Source organism: Arachis hypogaea, chromosome 12 (genome assembly GCF_003086295.3).
Source record: "Arachis hypogaea cultivar Tifrunner chromosome 12, arahy.Tifrunner.gnm2.J5K5, whole genome shotgun sequence".
NCBI classification, from domain to species: domain Eukaryota; kingdom Viridiplantae; phylum Streptophyta; class Magnoliopsida; order Fabales; family Fabaceae; genus Arachis; species Arachis hypogaea.
This window is the reverse complement of record NC_092047.1, coordinates 83,098,075-83,110,539: the sequence shown is the minus strand read 5'-3', so window position 1 is coordinate 83,110,539 and position 12,465 is coordinate 83,098,075. Positions and strand designations below refer to the sequence as shown.

At 36.6% G+C, this 12,465-nt stretch overlaps 1 protein-coding gene and 1 non-coding gene across 4 annotated transcripts; both read right to left on the bottom strand.

Moving 5' to 3' along the window:
- Positions 1–796: 796 nt before the first annotated feature.
- Positions 797–3,617, bottom strand: LOC112727587 (small ribosomal subunit protein eS24z). 3 transcript variants are annotated; one of them, XM_025777392.2, is made up of 6 exons: positions 3,158–3,617; positions 2,422–2,556; positions 2,217–2,258; positions 1,929–2,099; positions 1,181–1,267; positions 797–1,083 (listed from the first exon to the last, which is right to left on the bottom strand). In XM_025777392.2, the coding sequence occupies exons 2-6, from the start codon at positions 2,491–2,493 to the stop codon at positions 1,042–1,044; spliced, it is 414 nt and encodes a 137-aa protein (XP_025633177.1). In that variant the 5' UTR covers positions 2,494–2,556; positions 3,158–3,617; the 3' UTR covers positions 797–1,041. The 3 variants fall into 3 exon arrangements, with proteins under 3 accessions (XP_025633177.1, XP_025633178.1, XP_025633179.1); XM_025777393.3 differs by having other exon boundaries at positions 2,422–2,547; positions 3,158–3,612; XM_025777394.2 differs by having other exon boundaries at positions 2,422–2,523; positions 3,158–3,607.
- Positions 3,618–10,694: 7,077 nt separating this feature from the next.
- Positions 10,695–10,802, bottom strand: LOC112731378 (small nucleolar RNA R71). Its single transcript, XR_003167158.1, has one exon. It is a non-coding gene; the product is annotated as a small nucleolar RNA R71 (small nucleolar RNA).
- Between the last annotated feature and the right edge of the window lie 1,663 nt (positions 10,803–12,465).

The window sequence follows — 12,465 nt, the reverse complement described above, 5'->3', positions numbered from 1 at the left end:
GTATCTAGAATTGGGAATTGTCTAATCACTGACCAAAAAAAAAAAAAAAAAAAACCATTAGCGCCAAGTCTCCACCATCGGTTACAATTCAAGTCGATCCATGGGTTTCTAGGTTAACTTTAGGCTAAATACAAATGACAAACGTGCTTACTGCTTACCTAAAGTGATTTTATTGGAGAAGGAAAAAAATCAAGGAATGCTAGACCATAAAATGAGAAATGGAAGACAACATTGCATGTGTAGATACATGGGTTTGATGCCATTGATCATTCCGCATTGCAGAATGTAAATAACTATTAATTAAAACGGTCCCACTACGTTACCAACAGCATATCTGCCAACTCTTATTTATAATTGTATTTCATGGAAGTATCTTCGTAGATGTGTCTAATAAAAATATCTTTTTTATGGCTGTATTAATAGAAGTGTCTTTATAGATATATTTTTTGGATGTGTCTCTTTATATATGTATTTAAAATATAATAATTAATTATTATTGATAATAAATTGACAGATAATATGTTGGTACCCTATACTTTTCCTAATTAAAATTCTTTCGATAAAAATATTATTATTGACAAATAATCCAGTTTTTAAAACTTGCTCACGTACACGTACGATACGAACCATACTTGCAAACGCAAAAGCTAACTTCAATTTGAAATTCTTAACAAAATAAATGTTTCACGTATTTATCCAAAATAAAGACAGTTTTTTATCTTTTTAAAGCATCACCATTTTATGATGATCATAAATGATTTCTTTACCGCATATAAAAATCCTATAAAATAAATGATTGATCTGTCAAATTTTCAAGCACCATAGGAATTCATAATCAGTCTAGCAAACATTTGAAAACATTCGTAAGTGATCAACTGATTTCTCCTCAATCTTAAGTTGTAACTAAAGATTAATAATTTGAAAGGCAAAAAGATCACGTCGTCAAATACTGAAACATCTCATTCTAGGAATCTAAAAAATAAAATATCCATTACAAAATTCCAACACAACCTTGAAATCAAAACCAAGATGTTTGAGAACTCATTTCTTCTTTCCAGCCTTGGCAGCATCAGAAGCCTTGGTCTGAAAATAAAAATAGGTTACTATTTTTACTAAGCAAGAGCAATACGAGATGAACAATCATCAATAAAAAAACAATTTGCTTTTGGCAACTATTTACCTTCTTTACTCCACGGATCTTCTTTGCCCTGTTCTTTCTCTCCTTCATTTGCTTCCTTGACTTTTCAACCTTAGTATCAAGTCCATTCTGCGAATGACAGAGGATTTTAGCGAAGGATTATGCAAAACACAGCAACATGGCACAGATATTAAAGAAGAAAAGTTCTAATTCCTCAAGACCAAAAAGAACAAATGGATGCATGACAAGACATGAGAATGGTCAGATTAAGCTACAGGGTAAGGGTCTTGTACAAAATATCTCAAGAAATTCTAGCATAGTAAAGGGGTAATTAATCAAGCAAAACAAATTATTGTATTGTTTAAGAGGAAGCAACTGTTAGAAGCCAAACAGCAACTAAAAAGAGCTAATGATTTCATCTGAAAACTAATGAATTCTAATATGCACAAGCTTTCAAATTAATCTTTTGGAACATCTCTATTGTTAATGCTCATTAATCATAACAGTATACAATTTCATGTTACATTATGGATCAACAATAAAGAACAACATATTTTCACCCCATGCAACTCCAATCTAAAAATAAAAAACAGTGCTGACAGCATCAGAGTACTATATTATTATACATAGAGGTCATCCAATAACAATTAATATTAGTAAGCACTAACTTACCAGTCTTACAATTTACAAAAACATACATCCTAGTTGCATGAAAGTGTTTCTCATTCCATAGCAATTACACTCATGAACAAAAACCACATTAGAAAAACAAAAAACCGAGTTATCTTACCCTAATTAGTCTGTACTTAGGCTCATACTTCTTAGCATTCTCAACAGTGTCATAAATCAAACCAAAACCAGTGGATTTGCCACCTCCGAAATGGGTGCGGAACTTGAACACAAACACGGTGTTGGGGTCCTTAACATCATAGATTCTAGCAAGCTTCTCCTTAAGCTCAGCCTTCATATTCCAAACACAACAAAAATTAGAAACCCTAAACACCATTATTGTCCAACCAATAACTACCTGACAAAAATCAATTAAATCTAAAGTTTTCGGCTAACAAACAGAATGTACCTTAGAAACATTTGCCCTCCCTGGATGAAGAACATCAATGACCTACAACCACACAATTAAAGAGAAAACGAGGCTCAGCTAAATCGTATGTAGCGCTCAATTCATCTATCATTATCAGATCCCAATTATTCCAAAATCTAGATACTTAAAGTCTATGATAAAGCCATAAAAACAGTGTGAAAGTGAGAATGGTGAACGAACTCACGAATTGCTTTCTGGAGAGGAGCCTGTTAGTCATAAACTTCCTTGTTCTGATGGTAACCGCTTTGTCAGCCATGTTTGTTGAAGCTTGAGGACCCTAATCGTGCTGGAAGAGTGTAGTGTTGAAACCCTAACAAAACTACATCCATATTTATAAGGGGCAAACCCTAACTTGCAATTTTTTTTTTACTTAAACCCAGGTGTATACGGATCGGATTGGATCAGATGTATCCGCAAAACAGAAACTTTATTTAAATGCATATTGCTACATAAAAAATTCAATAAAACTCTTTTATTCACACTTTTAAACCTATTTATTCCTAAAATATTTTTAAACAAACTTTTCTTAAATAACAAAAATAAACAATAATAGGAGGATCTCACCACAACTAAACAGGACCAAAGAACAAGTGAACAAGTATAATTCATGATATCTAATTCTTTTAGACATATAAACAATAACAGCAGCATCACACACAACAACTTAACAAGTAAGATGACAGAAAACTAAATTATAAAATCCGACTATGTTCTAGATTTCATCTTGTGAGTTTTATGTACTCTTCTGGTGGTACTAGCACCGACCTAGAAACAGCCAAAAACTAGTTTATATCCGCAACCAATTCCCAATTATTCACAATTCACAGTTCAATTAGTTTAGAATCTGCCAAAAACATCTATTCACAATTCACAGTTCAAATGACCTTCACAAAACTCAAATGATCTTCATAAAAAAATACCTGAAGTCCTGAACAATGAAGCTGATTCGCTGGAAGGAGGACGGTGAACCGACGAGAACGGAGGACGGCGATGCGGCAGTAAGGCAAGGCGGCGAGGACGTCAAGGCAGCGAGAACAGAGGACCACGGACTGAGAGGACGACAACGTGGCAGGAACTGAGTACCACTGACGGTGATAACGTCTAAACCAGGAAGAGGGAGGGATGAACGCAAGGAAAAGCGGCGAGAGGAAGCACGCGACGAAGAGGTACTAACGCGAGGAAGAGCGGGCGGTCTCCGGCAAGCAGTCTCCGGTGGTGGTCAAGGAAGAAGGAGTGGCCGAGTGGTGTCTCTGATCTCTGTGTATGGGTGTGGGTGTGGGTGTGGGTGAGGGTGAAGGGTAGACTGCAGCGGCGAAAAGAGGGCAAAATGTAAAATTAGGGTTATATATATTTACTTTTGATATCGTGTGAGTGTGAAGTAGTAAAATAATTTTCCATATAAATACATATTTATAAAAATAATTATTTTTAAGTTTTAATATTAACAAAATAAATAATTATCTAAAAAATAGATGTAAGATTTAAAATTTTTGAAAAATTTTATTATGAATCGATTTTAAATTTTTTATTTATTAAAGATTTATAAAAAAATTATTTTTTTAGAAATAATTAAATCAAATTTTGATAATTAAAATAAAAATTTTATATGTTATAGTTTAAATAATTAAGATTTTAAAAATTTTAATTTTTATAAATAAAAAATATTTATTATATTATTTTATATTTTAAATTAAAATATTTGATTAAAAAACAATCAACAAATTAATAATTAAATAATATTTTTAAAATAATTTTGAGAGATTAAATTAGATTTTAAAATTAATATAATATAACTAAATTTGATTTAGATTTTATTAAATTCTAATTAACCCAAAATCTCCAAATCTAACCCTAACCCTAACTAAAAAAAACCTAAATTTCATCTAACTCTAACCCTAACAACCAAAATCCATTTTCCCTTTCACCTAAAAAAATCCTAGCCGCCAAACCTCCTTGTACCCAAACATAGCAGCATCAGAAATTCAAAAAAAAAAAAAAAAAGAAAGAAAACGTAGAGGGAGAGAAGGAGAAACGGAAGGCAGAGAAGAGAAGAGAAGAGAGGGAAGACGGCGCTGACAGGAATCACTGCCGCTGCACCGTCTTGTCACCGTTGAAGGAGAGGGAGAGGCGCAAACCAGAGTCACAGGAGGGAGAAGACGCTGCGTCTGGGAGTCGTCGTCATGTCTGTCGTCATCTTCGCGGGGTCCATGTCGTCGTCGCCGTCCTCATCGCGAAACCAGTGTCGCTGCCATCCATGGAGCCACGAGCCGCGTGGTGCGAAATTTCTAACCACAAACTAACCGGCAAGTGCACCGCGTCGTACCAAGTAATACCTTAGGTGAATGAGGGTCGATCCCACGAGGATTGAAGGACTAAGCAACAATGGTTAAGTGATTCACTTAGTTAGGCAAGTAGAAAATAGTGTTTGAGAGTTCAAAGAGTATTAAACAGTAAATTCAGAGTTTAAAGACAGGCATGTGAATAAGTTGGGAATAAAATATGGAGAAACAGTTAAGGTTTCAGAGTTATCTATTTTTCCGGATTAACTTTTCTTATTAACTATTTTAATCATGTAAGATTTGACTCATGGCAAACTATATGTGACTAGACCCTAATTCCTTAGACCTTTCTAGTCTCCTCTAATTCTCATTAACTGCCAATTCCTTGATCAATTAATTCCAATTAGAGGGTGATGTTTAATTCTAGTTATTATGCCACAAAAATCCTAATTATCCAAATATAAGAGGATTATATGTCACGTATCCCGTTAAGTCCAGATAATTAGAATTTAGGAGAAATTGTTTTCAAGCTATTGTTCAAGTAAAGAGCTTTTTCAAGTTATACAAGAACTCAATTAGAAAGAGGGTCATACTTCCGTTCCACCCAATTTCATAAGATAAAGAACAAAAACAATTCTTGAATTATAAATCAGTGCATGAATTAAAATAGAAAAGCAATAGAATCAATCCATACAAATAGACAGAGCTCCTAACCTTAACAATGGAGGTTTAGTTGCTCATGATTCAGAGAAGAAAATTAGGATTGTAAATTGGGCTGAGGTGGAATGAAAAGTTAACTAATGTTGGGATCCCCATAAGGGAAGTTTCTTTTCTCTTTTATATCTAATCCTAATTAATTAAAAATCTAATTTCTAAAACTAAAATAATATCTTTTTCTATTTTCAAGATAAAAATAAAGTTTAAATAAGAATTAATTAAATAATCAGCAAGTCTTCAATTGATGAATGGGGACCACTTGCTTCGTAGGATCCACGCCTAACCTGAAAAATAACGGGAAGTGTTCCTTCATTCTACAGCCTCTAATCTGTGTTTTCTGGGCCGAAAACTGGGTCAAAAACAGCACAGAAATCGCCCCCAGCATTTTCTGCGTTTTCTGTACGTGGTGCATGTCACGCGTACGCGTCAATCACGCGTACGCGTCGATGGTTTTCTTCTCGTGTCATGCGTACGCGTCAGGTACGCGCACGCGTCGTTGTGCAACTTCACTTTTCACGCGTATGTGTCAGGTACGCACACGCGTCGCCATGGAAAGCTCTAAATCACACGCACGCGTCAGGTACGCGCACGCGTCGATCCTCGCTGTCATCTCCTTTAATTCTTGTGCTGCAGAAATTCCATCAAATCCAACCGAATGCTACCTAAAATAAACAGAATTGCACAAGACTCAAAGTAGCATCCATAGTAGCATCCATAGTAGTTAAAAGATAATTAATTCTTGATTAAACTCATCAAATTAAATGCAAATTCACTAGAAAAAGATAGAAAAGATGCTCACTCATCACAACATCAAACTTGAATTGTTACTTGAATTGTGACTTTAAATGTTTTGTCTCAAACTTCACTTGACACAGAAACACCACAAGCACTTAACTGGGGAACTCTCTTTAAGTTCTAATTTTCCTTTCAGTTACTTCCAAACAGTGGTGCTTAAAGCCTTTGGTATACTCTGTTTAATTGCAATTGATCGACTCTGAATGTTTTGTCTCAATGATTAGTTGACACAAGAACACCACAAGCATGTGACTAGGTGGTGCACGAAATCGTGATCGTTCATTCCATGGTAACGGCGCTACAAACTTAATACGCACGTTCATAATTTTATTTCTTTTTCACAATTTCGATACAACTAACCAGCAAGTACACTGGGTCGTCCAAGTAATAAACCTTACGTGAGTAAGGGTCGATCCCACGGAGATTGTCGGCTTGAAGCAAGCTATGGTCACCTTGTAAATCTCAGTCAGGCGGATTCAGATAATTATGGAGATTTGCTAGTTAAAACATAATTGAAATATAAACTAGGATAGAGATACTTATGTAATTCATTGGTGAGAATTTCAGATAAGCGTATAGAGATGCCTTTCGTTCCTCTGAACCTCTGCTTTCTTGCTGTCTTCATCCAATCATTCCTACTCCTTTCCATGGCAAGCTTTATGTAGGGCATCACCGTTGTCAATGGCTACATCCCATCCTCTCTGTGAAAATGGTCCAATGCTGATGAGCGGATAATTTATACGCTTTTTGGCATTGTTTTTAGTATGTTTTTAGCAAGTTTTAGTTAGTTTTTATTATATTTTTATTAGTTTTTATTTAAAATTCACTTTTCTGGACTTTACTATGAGTTTGTGTGTTTTTCTGTGATTTTAGGTATTTTCTGGCTGAAATTGAGGGACCTGAGCAAAAATCTGATTCAGAGGCTGAAAAGGACTGCAGATGCTGTTGGATTCTGACCTCCCTGCACTCGAAGTGGATTTTTTGGAGCTAAAGAAGCCCGCTCTCAATTGCGTTGGAAAGTAGACATCCTGGGCATTCCAGCAATATATAATAATTCGTACTTTGTTCGGGATTTGATGGCCCAAACAGGCGTTCTAAGTCAGCTCAAGAATTCTGGCGTTTAACTCCAAAACTGGCACAAAAGCTGGAGTTAAACACCCAAACTGGCACGAAAGCTGGCGTTTAACTCCAAGAAAAGTCTCTACACATGAAAGCTTCAATGCTCAGCTCAAGCACACACCAAGTGGGCCCGGAAGAAGATTTCTGCATTAATTACTAATTTCTGTAATTCTATGCTACTAGTTCTCTATAAATAGGACCTTTTGCTATTGTATTTGACACACTTGATATACTTTTGATCTTTGAGAGTCTTATGCACGTTTGGAGGCTGGCCTCACGGCCATGCCTAGACCTTGTTCTTATATATTTTCAACGGTGGAGTTTCTACACACCATAGATTAAGGTGTGGAGCTCTGCTGTACCTCGAGTATCAATGTAATTACTATTGTTCTTCTATTCAATTCAGCTTGTTCTTGTTCTAAGATATCACTTGTTCTTCAACTTGATGAAAGTGATGATCCGTGACACTCATCATCATTCTCACCTATGAACGTGTGCCTGACAACCACCTCCATTCTATCTTCGATTGAGTGTTTATCTCTTGGATTCCTTAATCAGAATCTTCGTGGTATAAGCTAGAATTGATGGCGGCATTCTTGAGAATCCAGAAAGTCTAAACCTTGTCTGTGGTATTCTGAGTAGGATTCAAGGATTGAATTACTGTGATGAGCTTCAAACTCGTGATTGTGGGGCGTTAGTGACAGACGCAAAAGAATCACTGGATTCTATTCCGACATGATCGAGAACCGACAGATGAATAGCCGTACTGTGACAGAGTGCGTTGAACATTTTCACTGAGAGGACAGGATTGTAGCCACTGACAACGGTGATGCCCAACATACAGCTTGCCATGGAAAGGAGTAAGAAGGATTGGATGAAGACAGTAGGAAAGCAGAGAGACGGAAGGGACAAAGCATCTTCATACGCTTATCTGAAACTCTCACCAATGAATTACATAAGTATCTCTATCTTTATTTTATGTTTTATTTATCTTTTAATCATTCATCATCCATAACCATTTGAATCCGCCTGACTGAGATTTACAAGATGACCATAGCTTGCTTCATACCAACAATCTCTGTGGGATCGACCCTTACTCACGTAAGGTTTATTACTTGGATGACCTAGTGCACTTGCTGGTTAGTTGTGCGAAGTTGTGATAAAGAGTTGAGATTACAATTGAGCGTACCATGTCAATGGCGCCATTGATGATCACAATTTCGTGCACCAAGTTTTTGGCGCCGTTGCCGGGGATTGTTCGAGTTTGGACAACTGACGGTTCATCTTGTTGCTTAGATTAGGTACTTTTCCTTTTTATTTTTCGAAAAAATTTTTTCAAAAATACAAAAAGATTTTCTATTTTGTTCTTCAGAGTTTTTAAGAATGAATTCTAGAGTTTCATGATGATTTGTTGAAGTCTGGCTGGATGAGAAGCCATGTCTAATCTTTTGGACCGAGGTTTCAACTTATTATCACAAGAGCTTGTTGATTTCTATCAATTTTGCTGTTGAAAGTAATGATCTGCTAAAGCTTGGCTGGCCATTGGCCATGTCTAGTATTTTAGACCGGAGCTTTCATTGAAAGCTTGGCTGGCTAGTAAGCCATGTCTAATTCCTGGACCGGAGTCTTAGACTAGCATTGCAATGATTCCTGGAATTCTTATTAAAAGTTTTGATTCTCTTTATTTTCTTCTCTATATAATTCTCGAAAATCACAAAAAAAAATTTGTAAAACCATAAAAACCAAAAATATTTTATGTTTCTTGTTTGAGTCTAGTATTAATTTTTAAGTTTGGTGTCAATTGCATGTTTTTATTCTTCTTGCATTTTTTGAATACATGCAATATGTTCTTCATTGATCTTCAAGTGTTCTTGATGATTTCATTGCTCTGATCTCTAAATTCTCTTGTTTTGTGTGTTTTGTTGTTTCTCATATGCATTCTCAATTTGTTAGTGTCTCTTATATGAAATTTTTTAAGTTTGGTGTCCTGCATGCATTGTTTATTTGATCTTAGTTGCATTTTATTGATTCCCATCATCAAAAATTCAAAAATAGTTTTAAAACTATGTCTTTTCAAGTCAATAATACAGAGAATTGAAGATTCAGAATATTCAGCAGAGGAATCAAACAGAAAAAGCTGGGCGTTCAAAACACCCAGTGCAGAAGGAAAACTGGCGTTTAAACGCCAGCCAGGGTACCTGGCTGGGCGTTTAACACCCAAAAAGGTAGAGATTTGGGCGTTAAACGCCAGAATGGGCATCATTCTGGGCGTTTAACGCCAGGATGACACTAGAGGGAAGATTTTATTTTTAATTCACATTTTTTTTCAAGTTTTCATAATCTTTCAAAATCAAATCTTTTTCAAATCATATATTTTCAATCATATATTTTCAAAATCAATTTCTTTCCATTTTCAAAAATACTTGCTAACAATTAATGATTTGATTCAAAACTTTCAAGTGTGTTGCCTTTTCTGTTAAGAAAGGTTTAATGTCTGAATCATATCTTTTAAATTTCTTGTTAACCAAGTCATTAATTTTAAAAATCAAATCTTTTTTTTAAATTGTTTTTCAATCATATCTTTTCAATCATATCTTTTTAAAACCACACCTTTTCAATCATATCTTCTTAATCACATCTTTTTCAAAATAGTTTTCAATCATATCTTTTTTATTTCTAATTTCAAAAATCTTTTTTTCAAAAATCACTTTATTTCTTTCCCAACTTCAAATTTCGAAAATCATTCATCAAGTTTTCAAAATTTTCTTTTAATTATTTCAAAACCTTTTTAATTTATTTTCGAAAATTCTTCCCCTCTTCTCACATCCTTCTATTTAAGGACTAACACTCCTCCACTATCAATAATTCGAACTCTATCCCTCTTGATAAGTTCGAATTCTTCTCCTTCTACCTCCTCTTTCTATTCTTCTTTTCCTCTGACACCTCAAGGAATCTCTATACTGTGACATAGATGATTCCATACTTTCTTGTTCTCTTCTCTTTCATATGAGCAGGAGCAAAGACAAAGGCATTCTTGTTGAGGCTGACCCTGAACCTGAAAGGACCTTGAAGTGAAAGCTAAGAGAAGCTAAGGCACAACTCTCTGAAGAGGACCTAACAGAAATCTTCAAACTAGAAGAAGATATGGCAGCCGAAAACAACAACAATGCCAACAATGCAAGGAAGGTGCTTGGTGACTTTATTGCACCTACTCCCGACTTCTATGGGAGAAGCATCTCAATCCCTGCCATTGGAACAAACAACTTTGAGCTGAAGCCTCAATTAGTTTCTCTAATGCAACAGAACTACAAGTTTCATGGACTTCCATTGGAAGATCCTCATCAGTTTTTAGCTGAATTCTTGTAAATCTGTGACACTGTCAAGACCAATAGGGTTGACCCTGAGGTCTACAGACTTATGCTATTCCCTTTTGCTGTAAGAGACAGAGCTAGGATATGGTTGGACTCAACCTAAAGAAAGCCTGAACTCTTGGGAAAAGCTAGTCAATGCCTTCTTGGTAAAGTTCTTTCCACCTCAAAAATTGAGTAAGCTTAGAGTGGAAGTCCAAACCTTCAGACAGAAGGAAGGTGAATCCCTCTATGAAGCTTGGGAAAGATACAAACAATTGATCAGAAAGTGTCCTTCTGACATGCTTTCTGAATGGAGCATCATAGGTATCTTCTATGATGGTCTGTCTGAACTGTCCAAGATGTCATTGGACAGCTCTGCTGGAGGATCTCTTCATCTGAAGAAGACGCCTGCAGAAGCTCAAGAACTCATTGAAATGGTTGCAAATAACCAATTCATGTACACTTCTGAGAGGAATCCTGTGAATAATGGGACAAATCAGAAGAAGGGAGTTCTTGAGATTGATACTCTGAATGCCATATTGGCTCAGAATAAAATATTGACTCAGCAAGTCAATATGATTTCTCAAAGTCTGTCTGGAATGCAAGCTGCACCAGGCAGTACTAAGGACACTTCATCTGAAGAAGAAGCTTATGATCCTGAGAACCCATCAATAGAAGAGGTGAATTACATGGGTGAACCCTATGGAAACACCTACAATCCTTCATGGAGAAACCATCCAAATCTCTCATGGAAGGACCAACAGAGGCCTCAACAAGGCTTCAACAACAACAATGGTGGAAGAAACAGGTTTAGCAATGGCAAGCCTTTTCCATCATCTTCTCAGCAGCAGACAGAGAACTCTAAGCAGAACCATTCTGACTTAGCAACCATGGTCTCTGATCTAATTAAAACCACTCAGAGTTTCATGACTGAAACAAGGTCCTCCATTAGAAATTTGGAGGCACAAGTGGGTCAGCTGAGTAAGAAAGTTACTGAACTCCCTCCTAGTACTCTTCCAAGCAATACAGAAGAAAATCCAAAAGGAGAGTGCAAAGCCATCAACATGGCCGAATTTGGAGAGGAAGAAGGGGCAGTGATTGCCACTGAGGAAGACCTCAATGGACGTCCACTGGCCTCTAATGAGTTCCCTAATGAGGAACCATGGGAATCTGAGGCTCACACTGAGACCATAGAGATTCCATTGGATTTACTTCTGCCATTCATGAGCTCTGATGAGTATTCTTCCTCTGAGGAGGATGAAGATGTTACTGAAGAGCAAGTTGCTAAGTACCTTGGAGCAATCATGAAGCTAAATGCCAAGTTATTTGGTAATGAGACTTGGGAGGATGAACCTCCTTTGCTCACTAAAGAACTGGATGACTTGACTAGGTAGAGATTACCTCAAAAGAGACAGGATCCTGGGAAGTTCTCAATACCTTGTACCATAGACACCATGACCTTTGAGAAGACTCTGTATGACCTAGGGTCAAGTGTAAACCTCATGCCTCTCTCTGTAATAGAGAAGCTAGGGATCCTTGAGGTACAAGCTGCAAGAATCTCACTAGAGATGGCAGACAATTCAAGAAAACAAGCTTATGGACTTGTAGAGGATGTCTTGGTAAAGGTTGGAGACCACTACATCCCTGCTGATTTCATAGTCCTAGAGACTGGGAAGTGCATGGATGAATCCATCATCCTTGGCAGACCCTTCCTAGTCACAGCAAAGGCTGTGATTGATGTTGACAGAGGAGAATTGATCATTCAAGTGAATGAAGAATCCCTTGTGTTTAAGGCTCAAGGATATCCCTCTGTAACCATGGAGAGGAAGCATGAAGAGCTTCTCTCAAAACAGAGTCAAACAGAGCCCCCACAGTCAAACTCTAAGTTTGGTGTTGGGAGGTGATCGTGTGGAAAACGATCCAACACAAAACTTACCGGCAAGTGTACCGGGTCGCATCAAGTAATAA